Below are 20,813 nucleotides of genomic sequence, written 5' to 3'. Positions count from 1 at the left end.
TGTACTATTGTTTTCTCTTTTCCTTCGTACTTAAACAAAAGATAGAAACAAAGTTCGCAATGTCGACTACATACGTAAGAATGAAGTAATCAGCTAGAAAAATTCATCGACCCTTGGCCTTATCGTAAATTATGACATTTCCAATACTTTCTTATTACGCACAAAGTATGCTGTCGATACAATATATGAACGATCTAAATACGAATGGATCATATTGAATCGATTATGCAACGGTTAGCCAAATAATTTCTATGATTATCGTATATTTACAGGCTTAACAAAAAATCAATGTAAATTTTTGGAATATTAGAAACAATTCAAGTAAATCAAGGTATACCGAATATGAACTTAATTGACCGTGATAATTTAATTCACAAGAATGGGGCACCGTTATGCGACACGACGACCGCCATTGTACAACGGCGGCCACGTGAATTAATGTTACAGTTACAATCAACGTATCTTCAATGATTAGTAATTAAAATGTTGTACCGGATATTCCACAGGATATGACGAAAGTATTCGACCTGAATAACAGACACTACTAGAAGTGAATCGAAGACCTGCTTAGAAGATTTCAAGTTTTTTAACGTTTTAACGCAATTCTTTAGAAATATCACACCCCACTCGTGGCTGCCACACCGTATTGCAACAACTATCAGTTTGCATTTCATATGTTTCTAATCGAGTTCAGGTTCGTGAAATTGTAATATGAACAAGAAATTTCTTGAGAACAATGACAAACGAACACTAAAATTTCAGTGATTCTATGAATACATATTGAGTCCAGAAATATGATCCGTGTATTAATAATACTTATACCTAAAATATAAATTATTTTTTATTATTACGTCAACCTGCGCTCGTGGCTTCGATAATTGGAGAATTCGATAAATGCAAAGTTTGGCCTGTGGTTGTAGAGTATAATAGTCACTCTGACGAACAAGGCTTATTGTTAGGTAGTGGATCGTAAATGGTTTTGACAGCCCAATTTTTTTAATTATACATTCACAAAACAAGAACAACTCGCTTTAGCAAAACAAATCAATGAGACTGTAATTCTTTTTTCAGTATTGACACACTGTACAGCGATTAGTGGTGTACTGATCGCCCCACAATCATCATCATTCTCCAATTCAAACAGGAAAACAGTGCAGTTTGTAGATACTTATGATCTGGCTGCATTTGACTCATGCTCGGACATTGACTCTAAGCTTGATGCCTTCAATGAATTGATAGTAGATGTTTTGGATGAAGTTGGGCCAGAAAAAACGTTTGTTGTGAATCGTCCACCGGTTCCTTGGTTGACAGTAGAGCTGCGCGGATTGAAGAAAGAGAGGGACGCATGTTATCGTGCTGCAAAGCGCTGTAACTCAACTTTTCTTTTCACCAGATATGTAGACCTGAGACGCGATTTCAAGCGGAAGCTATCATTGTCAAAGAGTGAATATCTACAGCGTAAATTTGAGTTTGCTTGTCGGACCAGATTGTTCTGGAAAGAGATAGACAGCCTTGGGCTAACAAAGAAAGGATCTCAAGTTCATCACGTTCCTACTATTTCTCCTGATGTGTTAAATGCCTACTTTTCATCAGTTGCATCGGGTAATATCTTGCCAAGCTTTGAAGAATGTGTAGCAATTTTTGATTTTGGAAATATTGTTGAGAAGGATTTGGAATTTAATTTATGTAATACTGACATTGTCAGTGTTGAAAGTGCAATCAAGCGAATTCCAACGAATGCAAGAGGCCTTGATGGTTTTTCAGTTCAAGAGTACAAAGCCATTCTGAATGATACATTACCTGTGATCTTGTTCTTATTTAATGAATCTATTAGTAATAGTGTTTTCCCGTTAATTTGGAAGTATTCGTCAGTGTGTCCTCTACCAAAAGTTCGTTACCCGTCGTCATCTTCCGACTATCGTCCAATATCCTTGCTATTTGCGTTATCAAAGGCGTTAGAGAGAATTATTTATAATCAGGCTACAAAGTATTTGAAAGATTATGATTTGCTAGATCACAGGCAAACAGGTTTTAAAGAGAGTATGAGGACTCAATCGGCTGTCTTGAGATTTGCTGATGACACAAGGTTAGGGATAGATCAGGATGAGGTTACTGTTGCTGTTTTCCTAGATTTTACTAAAGCATTTGATACAGTTGATCATTTTTTGTTGCTGTCTAAGTTAGTTAAGTTGGGGTTTTCGTTGAGAACGGTTCAGTGGTTTCATTCTTACTTGTATGGCCGAGCACAGTCGGTGGTCATTAATGAAAATAGATCAAATTTGATTAGTATTAAATCAGGAGTACCTCAGGGCAGCGTTTTGGATCCTTTGCTATTCTCAATTTTTGTAAATGATCTTCCAAAATGTCTACGCTATTGTTTATATTTATTTTATGCAGATGACATGGTTATATATTTACGTTGTAGGCTCGCAGATTTACATGAGTGTGTTCGCTGTATAAATGAAGATATTAAGTCTGTTTTTGGCTGGTGTCAAATTAATCGCCTGCGTTTAAATGTATTAAAGACTAAAGCGATGGTATTTGGTAGTGCAGCAAATATATGCAAATTTAATGTGAATAAAGATAATTTAAGTTTGTATTTAGATAATAGTTTGATTGAATATGTCATAAGTTACAAGTATTTGGGCGTATTTTTTGATAATGCTCTTAATTGGCATGCGCATATTGCTAATATTTGGAAACGAGCGGCAGGAGCGTTATATAGAATACGAATGAATGATGCACAGCTGAGTGTGGCGCTTAAGAGAAAGCTTATTACAGGAATGTTTTTACCAATTTATGATTACTGTGCTTGTGTGCTAACGAATTTGTCATTTGATCTTGAAAGATCGCTACTAGTTTCTCTGAACAACTGTGTGCGTTTTGTTTTGCGAATTCGACGAGTGAAGCATATATCGGAGCATCAGCAGGCGCTTGGATGGCTTAAGCCGCAAAATCGTAGATTGCAATTAATAGCTAGTGAGTTTTATAAGGCGCTTTGTCTAATGTGCCCAAGTCTTTTTAGTCATCAGTTATTGTTTAAAGCAAATGCTGCAGAACGTCGTGATTTAAGTAAAACAAATTCGTTACAAGTGCCTTTTGCACGTACAGCTGGTTATTATAAATCATTCATTGTTACGGGTTGTAATTTTTGGAATGGCCTGCCAGTCGCTATTACGGCAGCTGAGACTTTAGATAACTTTCGTTGTAAATGTCATTTGCATTTATTAGAAATAGAAAAAGTCAGTACGATTTGAGTGTTTGATTATGATAAGATATTAATTGCAAGAAAAAACGTCTGAGATTGCTTAATGTTTGAGATTATAGTTATAGTCATAGTTATAGCTATTATATTTTAATTAGCATTATGTTTATGGTTATTATAATTTTTATTATTACTATTACCTGTATTATGTTATAAATATAACAACTTTTGTAATAAAATGGGATTTGTGATCAAAAGGGGAATTATCTCCATGGTCAATAATAAATAAATTAAATAAATAAATAAATAAACAATTCAATGCTGCTCCCACATTTCTAAATAGAATACAAAATTTCTATAGCCACGAATGAAATAAAATGCATTGGCGTATCCCCAGATATTCTTTGATTTTTTTTTCTCTTTTTGTTCCATTCCACATTATAGTGACCCCTGGGTGGAAGAAGTGGGTTACCTCGGAGAATGGAAAAAATTGGGTACTACGCTTCTGGTTAGTTCAGTTACCGTGTCACTATACCGTAAGCAATATAGGCGAAATGGCTCATGTTTCAATCATCTCGCGAAATAGATCGTATTTCTAATCATTTTTGAAATGGCCCCTTTTTCCACTGAGCGGTCGATTTATATCACTGATAATAGCGTCACGAAATATTAATAATTTCTAGCTAACGGTTATTATATAAGGCGACTTTTATACAATGCCGATAGAACACGGTAATGTGTTACAGCCCTATAAATATAAATTAATCTGTCAAGTAAATAGGTTCTGCCAAAATCAAAATTAATTGAACAAGATAGGATAAGCAGGAAATTAATAATAATAATAAAAATGATCGTCATTTCCTGCGTGTAATTACCAGTCAAGGAGACAAGTCAAGGTCTCACGGAGACAAAGATTTAAACAAATCAACATAATCCAAGATTGACTTATTTCTTGACTAAGCTTCGATATCACATCGAAAAAATTTGTAGACAAAAATTTTAGTCTTTCGTCATTTTTCGATAGAGTCGGTCCTGCCATAGTCTGATTTATCCTTTCGCCGTCTTATATATTTCGGTGAACTATTTCTCATTTCTCAAATGTGACAATTTGGAAACGGAAAATCAAATATAGCTACGAACAATTTTCCTCGACAAACAAAAATCTTTCATTCGCAAATGACTTTGACAGAATTGTTTTTCTGAAGAAAATGATCCATAAATGAGTTAAATCGGAACGTTGATGCATAGAAATCCTCGCGACAAATATCTTTTTTTACGATGATTTACTTGAACCCTCGGAATGTGGGCATTGTTACGTATCGCTCGATAATTTGAAAATGTATTCATTCTTTTCCCGAGGGCTGCAAGCGCCATCTCTGTCACGGCCCGCCCGGCCAGCGTACTAGAAAAGTTGTTAGTTTATGATCAATACACAGAGAAAATAGCAACGCGACTCCAAAACTTTGAGTAAACTTTTGTATTTATTATAAATAATTGAAGTGACTCGAGGCTGGTTTTATAACGACGTAAAAATGGCATTATACGACAACCAGCATTGGCTTTTATCGCACATACGAGACAGCTTTATATTCACGGATGACACGAGTAGGTTCGATACATATTTAAGAAAAATGGAAGGACCGATTGGTTAGGTTACGAATTGAAGCCAAATAACACGTTGTCTTCAACTCGCATTGCAATCAGTCTAACGGCAAAGTAAACATATCATCGCTGTCAGTGACCGCATAAATTGCAATCAACCAATCGCGTCATATTCACAATCGCAATTAACCAAATTTGATTGAATATTTCGACTACTGCAATCGATCCTCTGTTTTTCCTGCTGCAAAGGTGCCTGTGAAATGGTAATGCTTGGAGAAGATTTACCAAAACAACTTAAAGCCAACGGGGTCCTTGACTGCTATCCAGGAATGGAAGATAGTGACGACGAAGATATCTATGCGATGGCTGAATCTTATGATATACAAATGGGTAAAATAAGTTTAAGACGTTGACTCAATTCGAAAATCAAGTTTTTAAAGAGCGTGTGACATATTAATATCTGTACTTCTTTAACTTCGTGTTCACTGATCAAATGAATCAATTGGTTGTCTTTTCATATTTCAAATACTCCCTTTTCTTCTGCTGATATAATTTCTGGATTATCAAACTCGATTAAATGTATGGATTGTCATTGTCACCTGATGAGTTTATATTCAAGTTATCAAATTACCCAGGAAAATCAATGATTACTTTAAAATCAATAAACATTAACAAAATAAAATTATGAACTTGTCAATACCCAAAAATATGCAATTCGAAGCGTATGATTTTAATTCAAATATATCAAATTATAAAATAGTTCTTTCGTCTACCAGAAGAGATCATTTGAGAAATGTATCTTGGTAAAGTTACGGAATCCAAATTTTTTAGCACACTGATAAGATCGTAATCAACCAAACAAAACTTCATAGCTTGCTGGGTGATTTTGATAGTTGACATGAAAATGATGTAATTTTTAGATATGGAATTTGGGCACAGACAACGCTCAAACACAGCACAGCGTTTAGAGAAAATGGATCTTGAACGAAAACAAGCTGCAGAAATAAAGCATGTAAAGTGGGAAAATAAACCGAGTACTATGTCAGTTGAAATCCAATCCGAATTATTCCAGAGAAAAGATTTTCGAAAAAAGAAAGAAACCAAGGCTGATAAACGCCACTCGCTATTAGCGGAACAATTGGAAAAATGCCCGAATCTTCCACAAAATCCTTTCACTGACTACGCTAAATTTGATGGCAGTGTACGTCTCTCAACTACTCAAATTATCATACAAATTTCTATTTTTATTCATAATTCTCCAAGACTACTTATACTTGGAACTCGGATTGCCTACACCACTGATGAAACGGATTGTGAATCTAATAATTTTAGAGTTATCACAGTTTTAAGGTATACTTTTGATAAGCTTTCACTGTTATTATCTAACAGTATACAAAATTCTAGAAAATAATTCAATAATCACTGCCTCAGACATTACAGAAAAGCTGCTTTGTTTTAATTTGTTCAAGAACCACTCATATAAAACAGATATGTTTTGTAAAATTATTCAAGAAAGTTGGTCAAACAGTTTATAACCAAACATAACTATAATAGACATTTTTATTCAAAAAATATATTTCCCCATAGTATCCTGAATGCTGTTCACAGTGGTCTATTCGAGACTATAGGTGAACAAATAATTGAAAAGAAATCTCTCGGTTGCGAAAGCCATCAAAATCCGAATTTGAAGTATATGATACAAGTTCCCAAGTAAAACCCGTATCACACATTCAAGTAATGCAAAAACATTGACGAATTTATTATTATCTCAGGAACATATTGGTACACCAGCTAAGAAGTACAGAATATTTATGTCTATGTTGCCCGAAGAACAGCGTATGTATCCCATGCAAATTGTGGTCGTTGCTACAGCCAAAGTACAGGAGTTTATTGGATTAATATGTTACAAATATGCTGCTGAGCATCCTGATAATCCGCTCAAGTTCGTAAGAGAATATTTAATACCATTACTATTATTTTTTTTTTTTTAATTATTCGTGTCAGGTGCAACACAGGTATTACCCTATATAAGTCAAACAATAATTATATAGGTTGTTCAAGTGCTATTTGGAACTAAAACATGAAATATCTTGTGTAGGGCAGATATTACTAAATATGGGCTGTACATCACGGAAGATGACGGGGAAGTAGATTGGGATTTACCTTGTTTAGATCCAAGAGAAACAATTGCCAAATTTGGATTCACGTGCCTAGGGCTGAAAGAAATGACACCCAATGACAGAGCACGTCATAATACAGTTGTTCCCAAGACTGTGAGGTATGAAGAAAATCCGAAGGGAAAAGATATAGAACAGAAATCTGTTGCTGAAGATATGGCAATGATGGACGATCATACAACTGCTATGGAAGCTCCTTTGTATCAGCTATACAGGTACGGGTTTCTGCGTAAACGTTGTCGAGTACTGTCGAATCACGAGTTGTATTAATTTGAAAACACATGGAAATATAATAATATGTTGGATCTGAACAGGGTGCATATAATAAATAAGGTGAGAGCAAAGGCTGAAATTCATTTAGGAATATCTGGAGAGAAAATTGAAATTGACCCAGTAATAACTGGCAAGGGAGCTGCACGCTTTTGGAACCGGCAACGTGCCGTAAGTTACCACATAGACAACATCGCGTGGTGCGAATTAGTCGAACATAAAGGGCCAAAAACGACATTCACGCTTGTTTACACATCACATGCTAATCATTTGGAATTCCATACAGGTTTGTAAATATCAGATTTCTAACAAAATAATACGTGTATTGTTAATTGAGTGAATTTTTTTGATCAACTCATTGAATGCATGTTTTATTTGTATTTATAAAACAATTTAACCATTCCCAGAACTATTTGATTTTAATGGTCACCAATTTTCATGAAACAGGGTCATCCGGGCAAACCCCTTCTCTGCATCAATCAACGTCATTTAAAAATCATGATTTTGAAGCAGACTCAGCTACAGCAGAGGAAATAGTCCGTAAAATTAATCACATCCTGGAAATACGGAGCGGTACATCGAGAAAAGAATACCTGGCCCAACGAGAAAGGAAAGCTACCCGGCGAAAAAATTTCCACTTGCACAGATGACAACTCTGTCAATTATTGTGGTTTATTTTTGAATACCTAAAAAATTGACTCGCATAGGGTGCAACGTTGCCATGATAGAAATGAGAATAGTGCACGTCATTAATAAAGAGTGCATGAAATGTCACTTCAATACAAGATATTTCTGAATATTGGCAGAAAAACTCTCTTGCTAATACAATCCATGTACGACTCTGAATTACCATTTGGTAGAGGTTGTGAATGAATTCTATGTGTATAATGCAATATACCCGATAAGTTATTAGTACTATGTAAAAGCATTATTGTAAAGTTGATTTGCGAAGTAATCCATACTATAAAAGTATCAATATATCAGATATAATCTGAGATAGCTGTAAATATGGAACACAATTTTTAATGTATGTACTTTGCATTTTATTGTAACACCTGTGATATATTACGACTAGAAATTAATTCATCATTTCAGATTCCACGAATTATTACTTGAAATAATGAAAGTTGTACCGAATATGCTGATTACCTTTGGTAAGACAGAGCAATTTTTATACAAAAAAAATTGTACATAAAATAAAAGATTATTCATTTTATGACCAAAATTTGTTCATACATAAATACATACATACCAAGGGATCGTGAAACATATGCAGATTGGCGTCACACGGGCGAGTTTAGTCTTTTTTTTTCTAGGCTGGCCACCTCAAACTTCAGCTGTCAAACGCAATTTATAACGGTTACGTAGGTGACGCGAATTTTTAAAGCTAAGCAGATCTCAAGACAAATAGTTGAGATCTTGATTTGGGACGGGTTAGCAAACATATTTTTGACTGACTAATGACCGCAACGAGCCATCATAAAATCGTTTCCATTTGTTGTTAAATACTCGAGAATTTAACATCTCATACCGTGTTTCAAATAAGTTGGCTTCCCTGCCTCACAGGCGGTAATATTACCATGGTACAATCTGCCAGACCAATAACAGTCCAACTATTTTGCACGTGCGCAGTTGGTCACTTTAAATGTTTCACTATACCTGTGTTTGCAAATCAGCCAATATTTATTATCACACTCATCACTCACACAACTTCAAAGAACAGTACTTGACTTGGAATTAAACAATTGATTAATCAGATGCAAAATCTGAATTGATATATGATGCATTCCATAATATCCGATTTGAGTTCGAAGCCATTATTTAATACTTAGCCTTCTATATGAAATGAAATGTAGATACTACAAAGCAGGAACCTGTTCAAAAGGTCTACAGAATGAATTTTTAAGTTCAAACCATAAAAGCATTTTAAATAGACTAATTATCATATTGGTGACGGAATTCTGGTCACAATCTTTTACTGATGAACGTAAATATTAATGTCTATGCTCATAGAGAAGACACATAAAGTGCTGTAATTTGGTACATTGTCAGTCACATAAGATACGTAGTCGTCATCAAAGGTTGATGTCTAATCAAAATTTAGTAGCTGGGCAAAAAATTGAATAGTAATCTTCAATTCTTTTGGTATATTATTCAAGCACCTACAATTTTTAAATCCACATTTCAGTATTCATATATGATAAAAATTTTCATTATAAAATAGTATCGAGACTAAAAAGTTGAATTCTAATTTGGAAAAACCTGAAACAGGCATCTTTGAATCTTATTTTCTATGGTCACCCTAGACTCAATGTCATTTATTACATAGAAAAATAATGTACAGCTATAATAAGCATAAAGTATATTAAAAACAAGTCAATGGAATTATAAAATCTTATACAAAATTGGTAATTTTACTAAAAGACGAAATCTATGAATCCCCCTCTCTGCCAAACCGGAAAATTACATTACATTTTATTTTTATTAAATTAGACCATCCTATAGTATTGCAACGCACCTGACGAATATAAAGAGTATTTTCTGAGTTCTATAAACGCACCTTTGACGTAATACTTTGCCTTGCATAAAACCAAGTGAACATCTGATTTAATGAATTATTATTCAAACTTCATGATTGTCGTGATTGATCCGAAATAAAAGCAGTATTTTATTTCATTGTTACTATTTTGGCAATGACAATACTACAGAGGCTTTGACCATCCCAATTGCACACCATCAATCAATTAGATTTTTTTTTAATCATTCAAAACGTTGTTTATAAAAAAAATGAAAAAGATGTTCAACGATATTATTTAATTATCAACTATGAAAATTTAATAGTTTTGTAGAATACATTCGTTTACTATTTACAAACAACAGAAGTTAAAATCTTTCATTTGAGAAATTCGTTTCCTGGTTTTTTGAGAAATCATTCTATGCGGTTTATGTGCCATAATTTTCACATACTCAATATAAAGTTCGATTACACAAAGACCATTTACACTGAGATAAAAAAAAACAACATAGAACAGTAGATACATTATTGAATATCAAATAAAATATTTAGTCCACCATATCAATAATTTTTGTTGTGAGTGCATCAAGCCTTCTTCGAGCTTTTAACATGCATTGGTTGTGCAAATGTGTCATTTGGTTATAAAATATTCTAGTTTCATCTGCCATAATACGTAACTTTTTAGCTTTTTCACATATATGTTCATAGTTTGGCCGCACAAGCAGAAACGTTCTCTCAGACTCAGATAACACATTCAAATCTACTTCCTGTTTGCAGCACTGCAGATTTGATGTTTGTTTTGAAATACTTTTATATTGTCTTTTCCGATCCAGCAGAGTTTCTTTCCATATTTTTCTTTCTTCTTCAAGATCAACTATATATTTCTCTATATCGAACTGTGTCCCCGCGCTTTTCTTCTCAGAATCGTCCAGAACCACATTTTCCATTTTTTCTTCCACTTGTCTGCCTTTATTTTCTTTGGCACACACATTCGTCGATCCATCCTCACCTGAGAATATACAACAGGTCTCATTGTAATTGTACCAACACTTCGACTAAATCAATAAGACAAATTATAATCTAATTTCTAATTTGTAATAAGTGAAAGTTATTTGCAAGATTTTCTTTCAATTATAATGTGAAGGTACGTCAAATTATTTTAACTCCAAAATAAAATGGGTACTGAATGCCTGTTGCGAAGCTGAAGAACAAACACACTGTATACACCCTACGCACCTCTGGTTTACACTGTCACAGCACGGAACGAAATAACCATATTCCTAGGACAACTTCCGGATAAATATAGAAATACATTTCTTCCGCAGAGTAAAATGAAGTGTCAGTGTTTTAGTTTCATTATCAAGACAAAAACTACTGCATACGACCTAAATACGATTTCTAACCATCAAAATGTAACCTCAATACCGATGATTCCTGAACTTACCCGGAGCCCGAAGCGATGAACGTCGTCGGAAAAATGTGGATCGACGTTGATTAGGTCTTGGCCGACACGGAGTCTCTTCCTCTTCAATCCTAAAGGAAACAGTATTATCTTCACTCATTATTAAAGCGAAATTTAAAATTTGACCCCATCGACGCTGTTTGTTTACGAGCAGTTACACCATTTGAGTTTTGAAATTCAAACAAGCAGTCATGATGAATGAATACACCGAGAAGGGAAACTTACTAGGGCGTTGACTGAGGATATCCGCAGTCAATGACTTGGGTACGCACAAGAACGGCAGGCGGAGTAGAAGGAGACAAAACTGTAGAAATAACAATGGGACCAAAGTATAGGTGGCGTTGTTAACAGTTGCGAGTTCCGGATGACTGTAGTCATAACTTATCAAAAAGTGATTTTAAAAAAATTAAAAGATGATCAAGGTTCCTTTTTTCAACTTCTATTCATATTACATTGTTGGATCGCGACCTTGTCCGCTGACTCCCAAACATAAGATTGTTCAGAAATTTATTATCAAGTGGCCCAGATTATAATTACTCATATCTATCCACTTTATTATACATTTATGGCAGTGCCCGTGTTGATTGAGGAATTTCGAATTTGTGAATATGAATATGTATTCCGGACAAAGTCGATACTATTTTATCCGGGATTTCAGCACTTTTCCGGTAACTCCTAATAATAATATTACCCAGAGAATTGTTTAGTAATATTATTCATAGCATATCAGAAACTAACGATTGATGTCACGTAGAGATGAATAATCCGGATTCTTTGTAATCAAATTCTCATCTACGATATCCCTGTCAAAAAAATACAGATTGTAAGACCTTTAGGAAGCTTCAAGAGTGTTCTCATTCCAACAATCCATTGGTCTTTTGTGAAACTAGATTCTGATCTATCGAAGTATTTCTATAGATTTCCGCGAACAGAATTTACAAATTTTGCAGACTTAGGTAAAAGAAGAATTTCACGAAGTGAAGAAGAAATGTTGTTGGAACGTTAATGAGTTACATTACACAACCCAGCACGAATTTTGACTTTGATAAGAGAGTATGAAATTTCGATAGATTTATCGATAGTTGGATGAAAAAAATGTATGAGCCCTGAAAAAGTTTGCTTTTCTATCCAGGAAAACGGTTGAGGTGTATTTTAGAAAATCCATAGTTAAAATTTTTATTTATTGATAACTCGAAACAAATATATTTGTATGTCATTTTATCAACTTTTACTATCATATCAAATTACAAAATAGTGGAAAAAAGTTTGAAAGTGAACCCTATTACTTTTTCTTTCATGTTCATAAGTACTTTTTTTCACTAAACCCTAAATGTAGTCACCCATCATATTTTCGGTATATTGGCCCTGATAACGTCGTTCGAAGTTCATAATATCTTGATGAAAACGTTCTCCTTGTTCTTCTGAGCACGCCTCCATGTTTTCAAATTTATCTAAATGAGCATGCAGCATATGTACTTTTAGAGACATTCTGCAACCCGTGGTTATAAAGTTTTTTGACATATTTTCAACTAGATCTTGGTAATTTTCATCTTTTTTATTCCCTAAAAATCCACAAACTACTGCTTTAAAACTATTCCAACCTTTTTTTTTTTGGTGGTATTTATAAACGTACCAGAACTATTTAATATTTCTACGAAAACTGGAAAAAATGTATTACTATCGAAACTACTACAAAAGCAAACTTTATATGGAACATGGGTGCTTTTCCTTTATTTTGGATCATAATGAAAAAAAAAATCATAAAATAAATTTTAGGAAAGGGACGAAAAATTTTTATGCAGAGTTGTGTTATATATGTTAAAATTACGAGGAACTTGTTGAGATGGAAGTTAATATATTACTGTATTCCATCTGTATCAATAGGTCTTTCAGACGCATCACCCGTATCTCGAACGTACAAACTTTGAACATCGATCTTTTTGTCATTTTTAGTAGCCAGTTTTGAAAGAGCTTCGTTTTTTTTTTGTGTTCTTTATCGTTTTTCACAGGAGACTTGCTTATTTGGTATGCAAATATCGTGTTTTATTGTAACAGTAACTTGTCTCGACTGCGAAAGGTCAAGCGGAGGAGAAAGATGTTGGAATTGCCAAACTCTAAATTCCCAAAGGTGTGTGCACCATGTTGATTTTAATGGCGAAACGAAATTTACTAAAAAGAATATATTTACGTGGAACTGAATCTGGATAAACTAGAGAAATTCTACGCTATTGCGATTCCACATGCGTTAGACATTATCGAAGCATGAGTTTTATTAACAATGAGTTATATTTACGCAAGAATAAAATCGTCACTTCAAAAACTACAATATGTTGGTATTTGACCAGTGAAAGTAAGTTCACTTATGCTCGTTTCCACACCACCGCATGCGGTAGAGCACCAGGCGCGTTTTTTTTCACGTGGTATCCCCAGTAGGCCTACTCCACGGAGAATACTTGCAAGATCGATCTTACGTTCTTCGAAAAATTGCAATTGACTTTTTTTCACATGTTAATTATGGTAAATTGTTTTTCCCAATCATTTTTACTCGCATATATTCGCAGTTTGTTCGAAATTTTTCAGATTAAATAACCCGCTGATTATTTATTATCGATGAAAGATGACTATTTTAATAATGGATGGAAGGTGGTTGTTTTAATTATGAATGAAGGGTGATTGTTTTTATCTTGTAGGCGAACGGCGATTGACTCTGGATGTTCGCGCATGATTTTTTTTTCTTATGAGGTATGAGATAATCACTAAAATGGAGAACCTGGTGAATACGCAAAACAATCAACTAAACCAAGATCGAAAATACGAATCGCTGTAAGACGTTGGCATTTACCTATCTGAAGACGATGGAGAAATCTTTGAAAAAATGGAAACAAATTCGGAGTAGAATAAGCACAACCACCAAAATACGACAGAGCTATACAATTCTACAGTGGAATACAAACCGCACATGATCTACGAGCGACTGGAGAAAAAAACTATCTACACAAAAACAATCGCAATAAGACTATAAAAACCATTGAAAAAAAACTACAGCTGAATGAATTTGCCTAAACTGTGATCATGATGATTCTGAATTACGTCGCTAAATCTGTATATCGGTGAAAACAAGATGACTGACTCTGATCTAAACCAGACCTAAGCTTAAAAAATAAAACGCTCATTTTTCAGTATAGTCGATAAAACTCAGTTACCTGGAACAGATGGAAATAGATTCAGTAACATACGTCGACACAGATAAAAATATACTTAGCTTAGATAAATAAAAAATATAATTAACGAAAAAAAGAGACAAGTCAATTAGTTGAAAAGACAGAAGATTTCATTAGCTGAAACAAAAAAAAAGTTTGATTAGCTGAAAGAGACAGAAAGTTTGATTAGCTGAAACAGACAAAAGGTTTTATTAGCTGAGACAGATAAAAGGTTTGATTAGCTGAAACAGACAAAAGGTTTGATTAGCTGAAACAGACAAAAGGTTTGATTAGCTGAAACAAACAAAAGGTTTGATTAGCTGAAACAAACAAAAGGTTTGATTAGCTGAAACAGACAAAAGGTTTGATTAGCTGAAACAGGCAAAAGGTTTGATTAGCTGAAACAGACAAAAGGTTTGATTAGCTGAAACAGACAAAAGGTTTGATTAGCTGAAACAGACAAAAGGTTTGATTACCTGAAACAGACAAAAGGTTTGATTAGCTGAAACAGGCAAAAGGTTTGATTAACTGAAAGAGAAAGAAAGTTTGTTTATCTGAAACAGAAAAAGGTTTCATTAGCTGACACAGACAAAGGTATGGTTAGCACAGCACATAAGTTCATACACTGAGAAAAAATGGGTCGAGTCCAACATGATATTCGCTTTAATATTAGTTACTTCGATTATTAATCATATTGATGAATAAAAAATATTCTAAATTTTTAAAACCAAAAGCTCTTTGAGTTATTAAAGTGAATATCTTTGTCGACTGAACATTCTATAGTTCTCAGTGCATTTGTCAAAAAATTGTTTGTTGCCCTGAAACCAAAAATAATTCGATTCGTTAAACGAGTATTTCTGTACATTTCAGATATATTTCATAAATACCTAGGCCAAGATTCCCCATATCACTATACATCATAAAGATTTTTGTTCTTGCGCGTTGCGCGCCGGTTTTTAAATACCGCGCTTTCTCTCATAACTGAAACATATCAAGTCCACGCGCAAAACGCGCCGTGGAACTCGACAACTTTATTATTCGTCAAAAACTTGATCGAAAAGCTGAAAAATCAGCACATCTAGAGTGTGCAAGTCTTTTATATATTGTTTATGTCCGGTTCCCGTTATTAATTTACGCGCAAAAGGCAGCGTCTAATTCTCGTAATTAATTTGCGCGCAAAAAGGCAGCGTCCAATTCTCGTGATTAATCTGCGCGCAAAAAGGCAGCGTCCAATTCTCGTGATTAATCTACGCGCAATAAGGCGCGACAGATTAAACTGTCAAAAAAATTGTATTCTCTGGGATTTGTCCCAAAAATTCTGTAGAAACCCAATCCACATCTGCATCTTTTTCAATTCGATACATTGCTATGCGGATTGTTGTTCTCAGATTGCAAATCGAATCGAAATCGGGAGGGAGGTTGGAGGGCATGCATTATTGTGTGGCGTGACGGTCGGCGGTCCTCTTCGACGCGAAGTCTTCGAGCTCAGCATCTCTCCCCATCTAGCGTACCACGGAACGCGATAGATGGTCCAGAGATGCGTTTTGCCCATTCAGACGATCACAGAGATTAATTGGATGGAATAATGATCGGTAATGACTAAATGTTTGAATTGAATAACGATTGAAAAATGGTTGCAGAGTGACAATAGGCAATTCAATCTTGTTAATATTCAAATGTTTACATATGGTCAAGAGACTCGAATACGTAGTCTTTTGGGGAAAAATTTCTGTGATCATTTGACGCTGTGGATTACAAAAGTTAGTAACATCACGGTACATCGCGACCTTCCTACCCTCGCCTGTATCCCATCGAAACCACCCAACGGAAAAGAGACTCACACACACATGCATGAACCCCGCGACGGATCCCAAAACGTCCACCTACCTACCCGGTTACCTATATTCGACCTAAACGATTCTCCATTTTTTCCAACACACATCATTCTTCATCATTTGCGCCGTGGTCACTGACTTACATTTTCGTTGGTTACCTGTTGGGAGCCAAATGTTTTTGTATCGTAGTCTGCCTTCTCAGAATGCAGTATCGCGGTTGTATCCCGCCAACTCTAATATTGCATTTGTTATTTTAGTAAACGTTGGCAGACTATCGGTACATTAACCTTTGGTAAAATTGATTAAAACATCCTGAATGCTAATTAGCATTTTTCTAAGCGAGCTAAACCTGCAGTTGATCAATACTTGTTGGCTGTTAAAAGATTGAAAATGATATATAAGATGCAAATTGATTACGTTACGTTATGCCAGACTTTGTAATTTTATCAATTTAACAATAATGTGGATAATTGAATACTTTTGAAACCTCAGGTGAACCCACCACTTAAACGGCATCATCGGTAAATTCGAACGTAGATTATTACATCAGTTACGAAACACAATTCGATCTCGCGAGTGCCGAGTAAACGATGGTTACCTGTCGCGATGCTCATTCCACTTTTAGCAACGTGTAAAACGTCTAACTTCAAGTAAGCTACGTTAAATTGCATTGCGAAAAAAAAATGATCCGACTGAAAGTCAAGCACGTTGCGATCGTGAATGAGCCTATCCATGCAGCTAAGAAATCGAAGATTTGTGTAACAATTGTTACCGCCACGCCACGTGACAGAGGAATCCCAGGGAAATACCCATAACCTAACACATGCAAACTCACCAACGTTGCCGAGAAATGGAAAAGTTACTCGGAAGTCTCTGCTTAAATCTGTGAAAAACAAAACACGACACTTGAATTAATTTAGGAAATTGGCTTTTCAGTTTTTTTATTACTGATGTCTTGTTTCATATTTACGAATTCGTTCGGCTTTAAATGACCACCGTGAACTATCAATCAATAATTAAAGTAAGTATTGTTACCTCGACTCTGGGCTGTTCCACACTTTCACATGTAGTAGTTGTAGCATCTCAGGTTTATCGATAAAGCGACGCACTTTTCACATAATTCAGATCACTAATCTCTTATGCACAAATCCATACCGCAATAACACTCGATTCTACACTCACTTTTTGTGCTGCAGCTGTCTGTTTGAACAGACTGAATGAATTTGCTAACAGTGCAACTGCGCATTCGCCGAAAATCAGGCAAAAAGATAATAAAATCGACACTCGACGCACAAAAACAAAAATACACATCACTGAAGTCCGAAGTTACACAAAACAATGAAAACTCGGGACACGAAATTCACCTTCAACGTTCGCAAGATGTTTTTATTTCAGTAACTCGGTTTTTCTTCAGGCTACACGCGGCTCGTCGTGTATTATTCACAGATGAGTACGGTGGAAATACACCGATCGAACGTGACATGACCTGAACATCGCGGTCTGAATGTTGAACTGATCCCGAAATTACGTGATTTCAGTCTGATTCCTCGAGAACGACTGATGCCGCACGACGCACGGACGACATTTAAATCGGTGCTCTGAAACACGGAAGATAATAACTCCTCCCCCCCCCCCCTATCGCACCAAAGATGTCCTTCCAATGGAGTGGGGGTAGCTGCACGCGCCTGCCTAGCTGTTTTTCCCCTCTCGTGGCCCCCACTACGCAGGTAGAGCAACAGAGAGGGTGGGGGAATTATGATCTTCTGTCCTTCAGAGAACCGATCCAAATCCGTTCACGGGACGCTTACGCCGTAGCTTACGCTCTATTTTACATCAATAACTCTATGGTCTCAATAGCCGGGTGAAAACACTACGTAAACTATGCACAACGCGACCTAATGTTTACAGTATTACCGTAACATGCGACGTTAGGCGAAATTTGAATTCTCTGACCACTTACGGTGTATATCGTCAGTCAACAACGGTTTCGGTCATGCCCCTAGGTTATGCCCTTGTCATATGCAGGCCGAACTTTTTTGAACCGTTGGGCTGAGATCGCCACCTTCGGCGTTACGGGCACACTGCGCCTATTGTTATACGCAGCCCACAGAATAAAGATTAGCCTACATATGACAGAGACATGATTGAAACCTGCACACACCTGCATCCTGTACGAAAAACACGGAAGGGGGCTGTCGCCTAATAATGACGTGATAACCTCAACTTAGTAATTTTATAATCTTAATAAACAGAAGAACTGGTTAGCTATCATACAATTGCAACAATAAATTATTGCCCTAAAAATTATTCTTTATTGATATGTTACGGAATTTATTGAAAGTATTAAACTTTAAATATGATTGTCGGTTAAATACATATAGAATTTATTATGTTCTTAAATAAAATTGGTCAACTATCAAATAATTCTAACTGCACTAGAATCATCTATAGACGAACTGCAAACAATTTCATTAGTTATATTATATTACATTAATGTTTTGTTGACTAAACTCGTATTAATCTATATGCTCTTACTGTTCTCTCGGAAAACCTTATCTAGGGGGTTTCCGTAGTAAACTGTAATACATGTAAATAATACTTTTGGATAGGTGAGATTATAGTTACAATCATGTTATCTAGTAGTCGCAAGATTCTCGTACTACAGTTTACCGTGGTTAGTGGGGATTATGAAATAGAAAAGAAAAAAATTGTACTGACGGTCGTGTGTTACAGGGGCAAGGAGGGAACACCGAGAAGACCGTCGGTAGAAGATACTACTAGACCGCAGCGACGCGTGTGGCGGCGATCGAAAAGAATATTCAGAGCTCGCAACGGTGTCACATGTCCTCATTGAAATGAGGATTCGTTTCTAAGCCTGTATACCTATAAGACCGTGCTGTATACTGCCTGTGTTTCAAGACTATGGTATATGGTGTAAGGCATTGGAACTTGAAGCAACGTGAAACGTAGAAAATCTAATCACGCAATTTGAAGAAAAAATCTTGCTAACGAAGACAATTTAAGAAGTTTTACTCGACTTTGATATCAGTTCAAAAACGAAATGTCACCGTCTAAAATCGATGAAGTAAGTGCACAGCCTACGATCCTAATTTATCTCAAAAACTCCGACAAAGCTTAAAGTTCATAGAATGTTCTACGGGTTTCGGTTTTGATCTGTCAAATTCGTGACATTTGTATCATTGTGAATTTAATATGTGAACATACAATTTAATTCTGAAACAAAAAAAAACTAGATCAACATATTCAACCAAAAATTTGATTTGAACATTTTTACACATTGAGTAAACTTTCTGTGAGAATTCTCTGTTAAAAATGATCAACATTACAGATCAAACTGGATATCGAGGAGCTAAATAAGTTTATGGAACAAGCAACTCGACAAAAGACAAAGGATATTCTCACATTGGAGCTACGAAAACTTCAAACAGAATTGTCTAAGCACTTAGAAGGAAACCAAAACCCGGAAACTAAACCAACTTCAACACAAGTGTTTGGTAACAAATGTTATGAAGTTAAACTGAACAATTATGCATGGGATCAGTCAGAAAAGTTTATAAAAATATACATTACATTAAAGAATGTTCAATCTTTACCAAAAGAAGCGGTATACTGCGATTTCATGGAGAGATCTATTGATCTTCGCGTCTTAGGATTGGACAGTCGAAATTATCAGCTTCCTATTAACAATTTATGTGAAGAAATAATTCCTGAACAAAGCTATACAAAAGTTAAAACTGATATGATTGCTATATTTTTGGCTAAAAAATCACCTAAGAATTGGTCCCATGTTACTGGTGTTGAAAAAAGAATAAAAGAATCTAAGACACCAGCAGTGCCTGAAATGAGTGAGGATAGTGACCCAAGCTCAAATTTGATGAGTCTTATGAAGAAGTTTTATGATGAGGGTGATGACGATATGAAGAGAACGATCGCAAAAGCATGGACCGAAAGTCAAGACAAACGAACATCCGGCCTGCCTTCTGTTTCACCTCTTTGAATGATATATTGTTAATGTCATAAACTTATGTTTATATACTATAGAAATTAAGATTTCATAATATACAGGGAATCTCTGGTGAAAGAGTAACCTCTTAGCCACGTGCCCACGCACAACTTTGACATGAGCCAAGCGTAGCGGACACACGCTACGATCGAAAACTTGATCATGTGTTGGCACTGGCAGTGTGCGTGTGGTTCAGAGGTTGACCTTGCACTAGAGATTCTCTGAATGTATACCGCTTTGCAGTATAAGCTCTTATTGGTTTTCTAATGATCATAACTATCATTTATTCAGCATCGCGAAATATATGTTTCTGCTGTGTAGGAATATGTAACCTTGAAGAAGACAAATACAATAAATAAATTATAAAATTATAATCGCCTTGTTTTTAATATCCCCGAGAGTATTATTGCATCTTCCTTTGATCATGAGCCACAGACAGCATTCAACCACTTAAATCCTATAGAAATGCAAAATTTTAATGATCCACACGGGCAATTTAAAGCAGCAGAACTATGTTAGAGGA

At 35.4% G+C, this 20,813-nt stretch overlaps 4 protein-coding genes across 5 annotated transcripts; 3 read left to right on the top strand and 1 right to left on the bottom strand.

Annotated features, from left to right (window-relative positions):
- The first annotated feature begins 342 nt into the window (after positions 1–342).
- LOC124299623 (uncharacterized) lies at positions 343–2,401 on the top strand. The gene is made up of 3 exons (XM_046752889.1): positions 343–430; positions 1,072–2,179; positions 2,398–2,401. Exons 1-3 carry the CDS (start codon positions 343–345, stop codon positions 2,399–2,401), a joined length of 1,200 nt encoding a protein of 399 aa, XP_046608845.1.
- A 2,227-nt stretch (positions 2,402–4,628) lies between these two features.
- LOC124300427 (target of rapamycin complex 2 subunit MAPKAP1) lies at positions 4,629–8,509 on the top strand. Of its 2 annotated transcripts, none has more exons than XM_046754524.1 (7): positions 4,629–4,810; positions 5,057–5,197; positions 5,728–6,008; positions 6,580–6,749; positions 6,906–7,199; positions 7,299–7,540; positions 7,702–8,504. In XM_046754524.1, the coding sequence occupies exons 1-7, from the start codon at positions 4,738–4,740 to the stop codon at positions 7,902–7,904; spliced, it is 1,404 nt and encodes a 467-aa protein (XP_046610480.1). In that variant the 5' UTR covers positions 4,629–4,737; the 3' UTR covers positions 7,905–8,504. The 2 variants fall into 2 exon arrangements, with proteins under 2 accessions (XP_046610480.1, XP_046610481.1); XM_046754525.1 differs by having other exon boundaries at positions 4,671–4,814; positions 7,702–8,509.
- A 197-nt stretch (positions 8,510–8,706) lies between these two features.
- On the bottom strand, positions 8,707–11,436 carry LOC124300429 (uncharacterized). Its single transcript, XM_046754526.1, has 2 exons — positions 11,214–11,436; positions 8,707–10,778 (listed from the first exon to the last, which is right to left on the bottom strand). Exons 1-2 carry the CDS (start codon positions 11,329–11,331, stop codon positions 10,318–10,320), a joined length of 579 nt encoding a protein of 192 aa, XP_046610482.1. The 5' UTR covers positions 11,332–11,436; the 3' UTR covers positions 8,707–10,317.
- A 7,707-nt stretch (positions 11,437–19,143) lies between these two features.
- On the top strand, positions 19,144–20,664 carry LOC124301534 (calcyclin-binding protein). Its single transcript, XM_046756699.1, has 2 exons — positions 19,144–19,351; positions 19,616–20,664. The coding sequence occupies exons 1-2, from the start codon at positions 19,328–19,330 to the stop codon at positions 20,282–20,284; spliced, it is 693 nt and encodes a 230-aa protein (XP_046612655.1). The 5' UTR covers positions 19,144–19,327; the 3' UTR covers positions 20,285–20,664.
- Positions 20,665–20,813: the final 149 nt, after the last annotated feature.

The sequence above is a fragment of the Neodiprion virginianus genome, chromosome 3 (assembly GCF_021901495.1).
Source record: "Neodiprion virginianus isolate iyNeoVirg1 chromosome 3, iyNeoVirg1.1, whole genome shotgun sequence".
Taxonomy (NCBI): Eukaryota; Metazoa; Arthropoda; class Insecta; order Hymenoptera; family Diprionidae; genus Neodiprion; species Neodiprion virginianus.
This window is presented reverse-complemented; position numbering and strand designations above follow the sequence as displayed.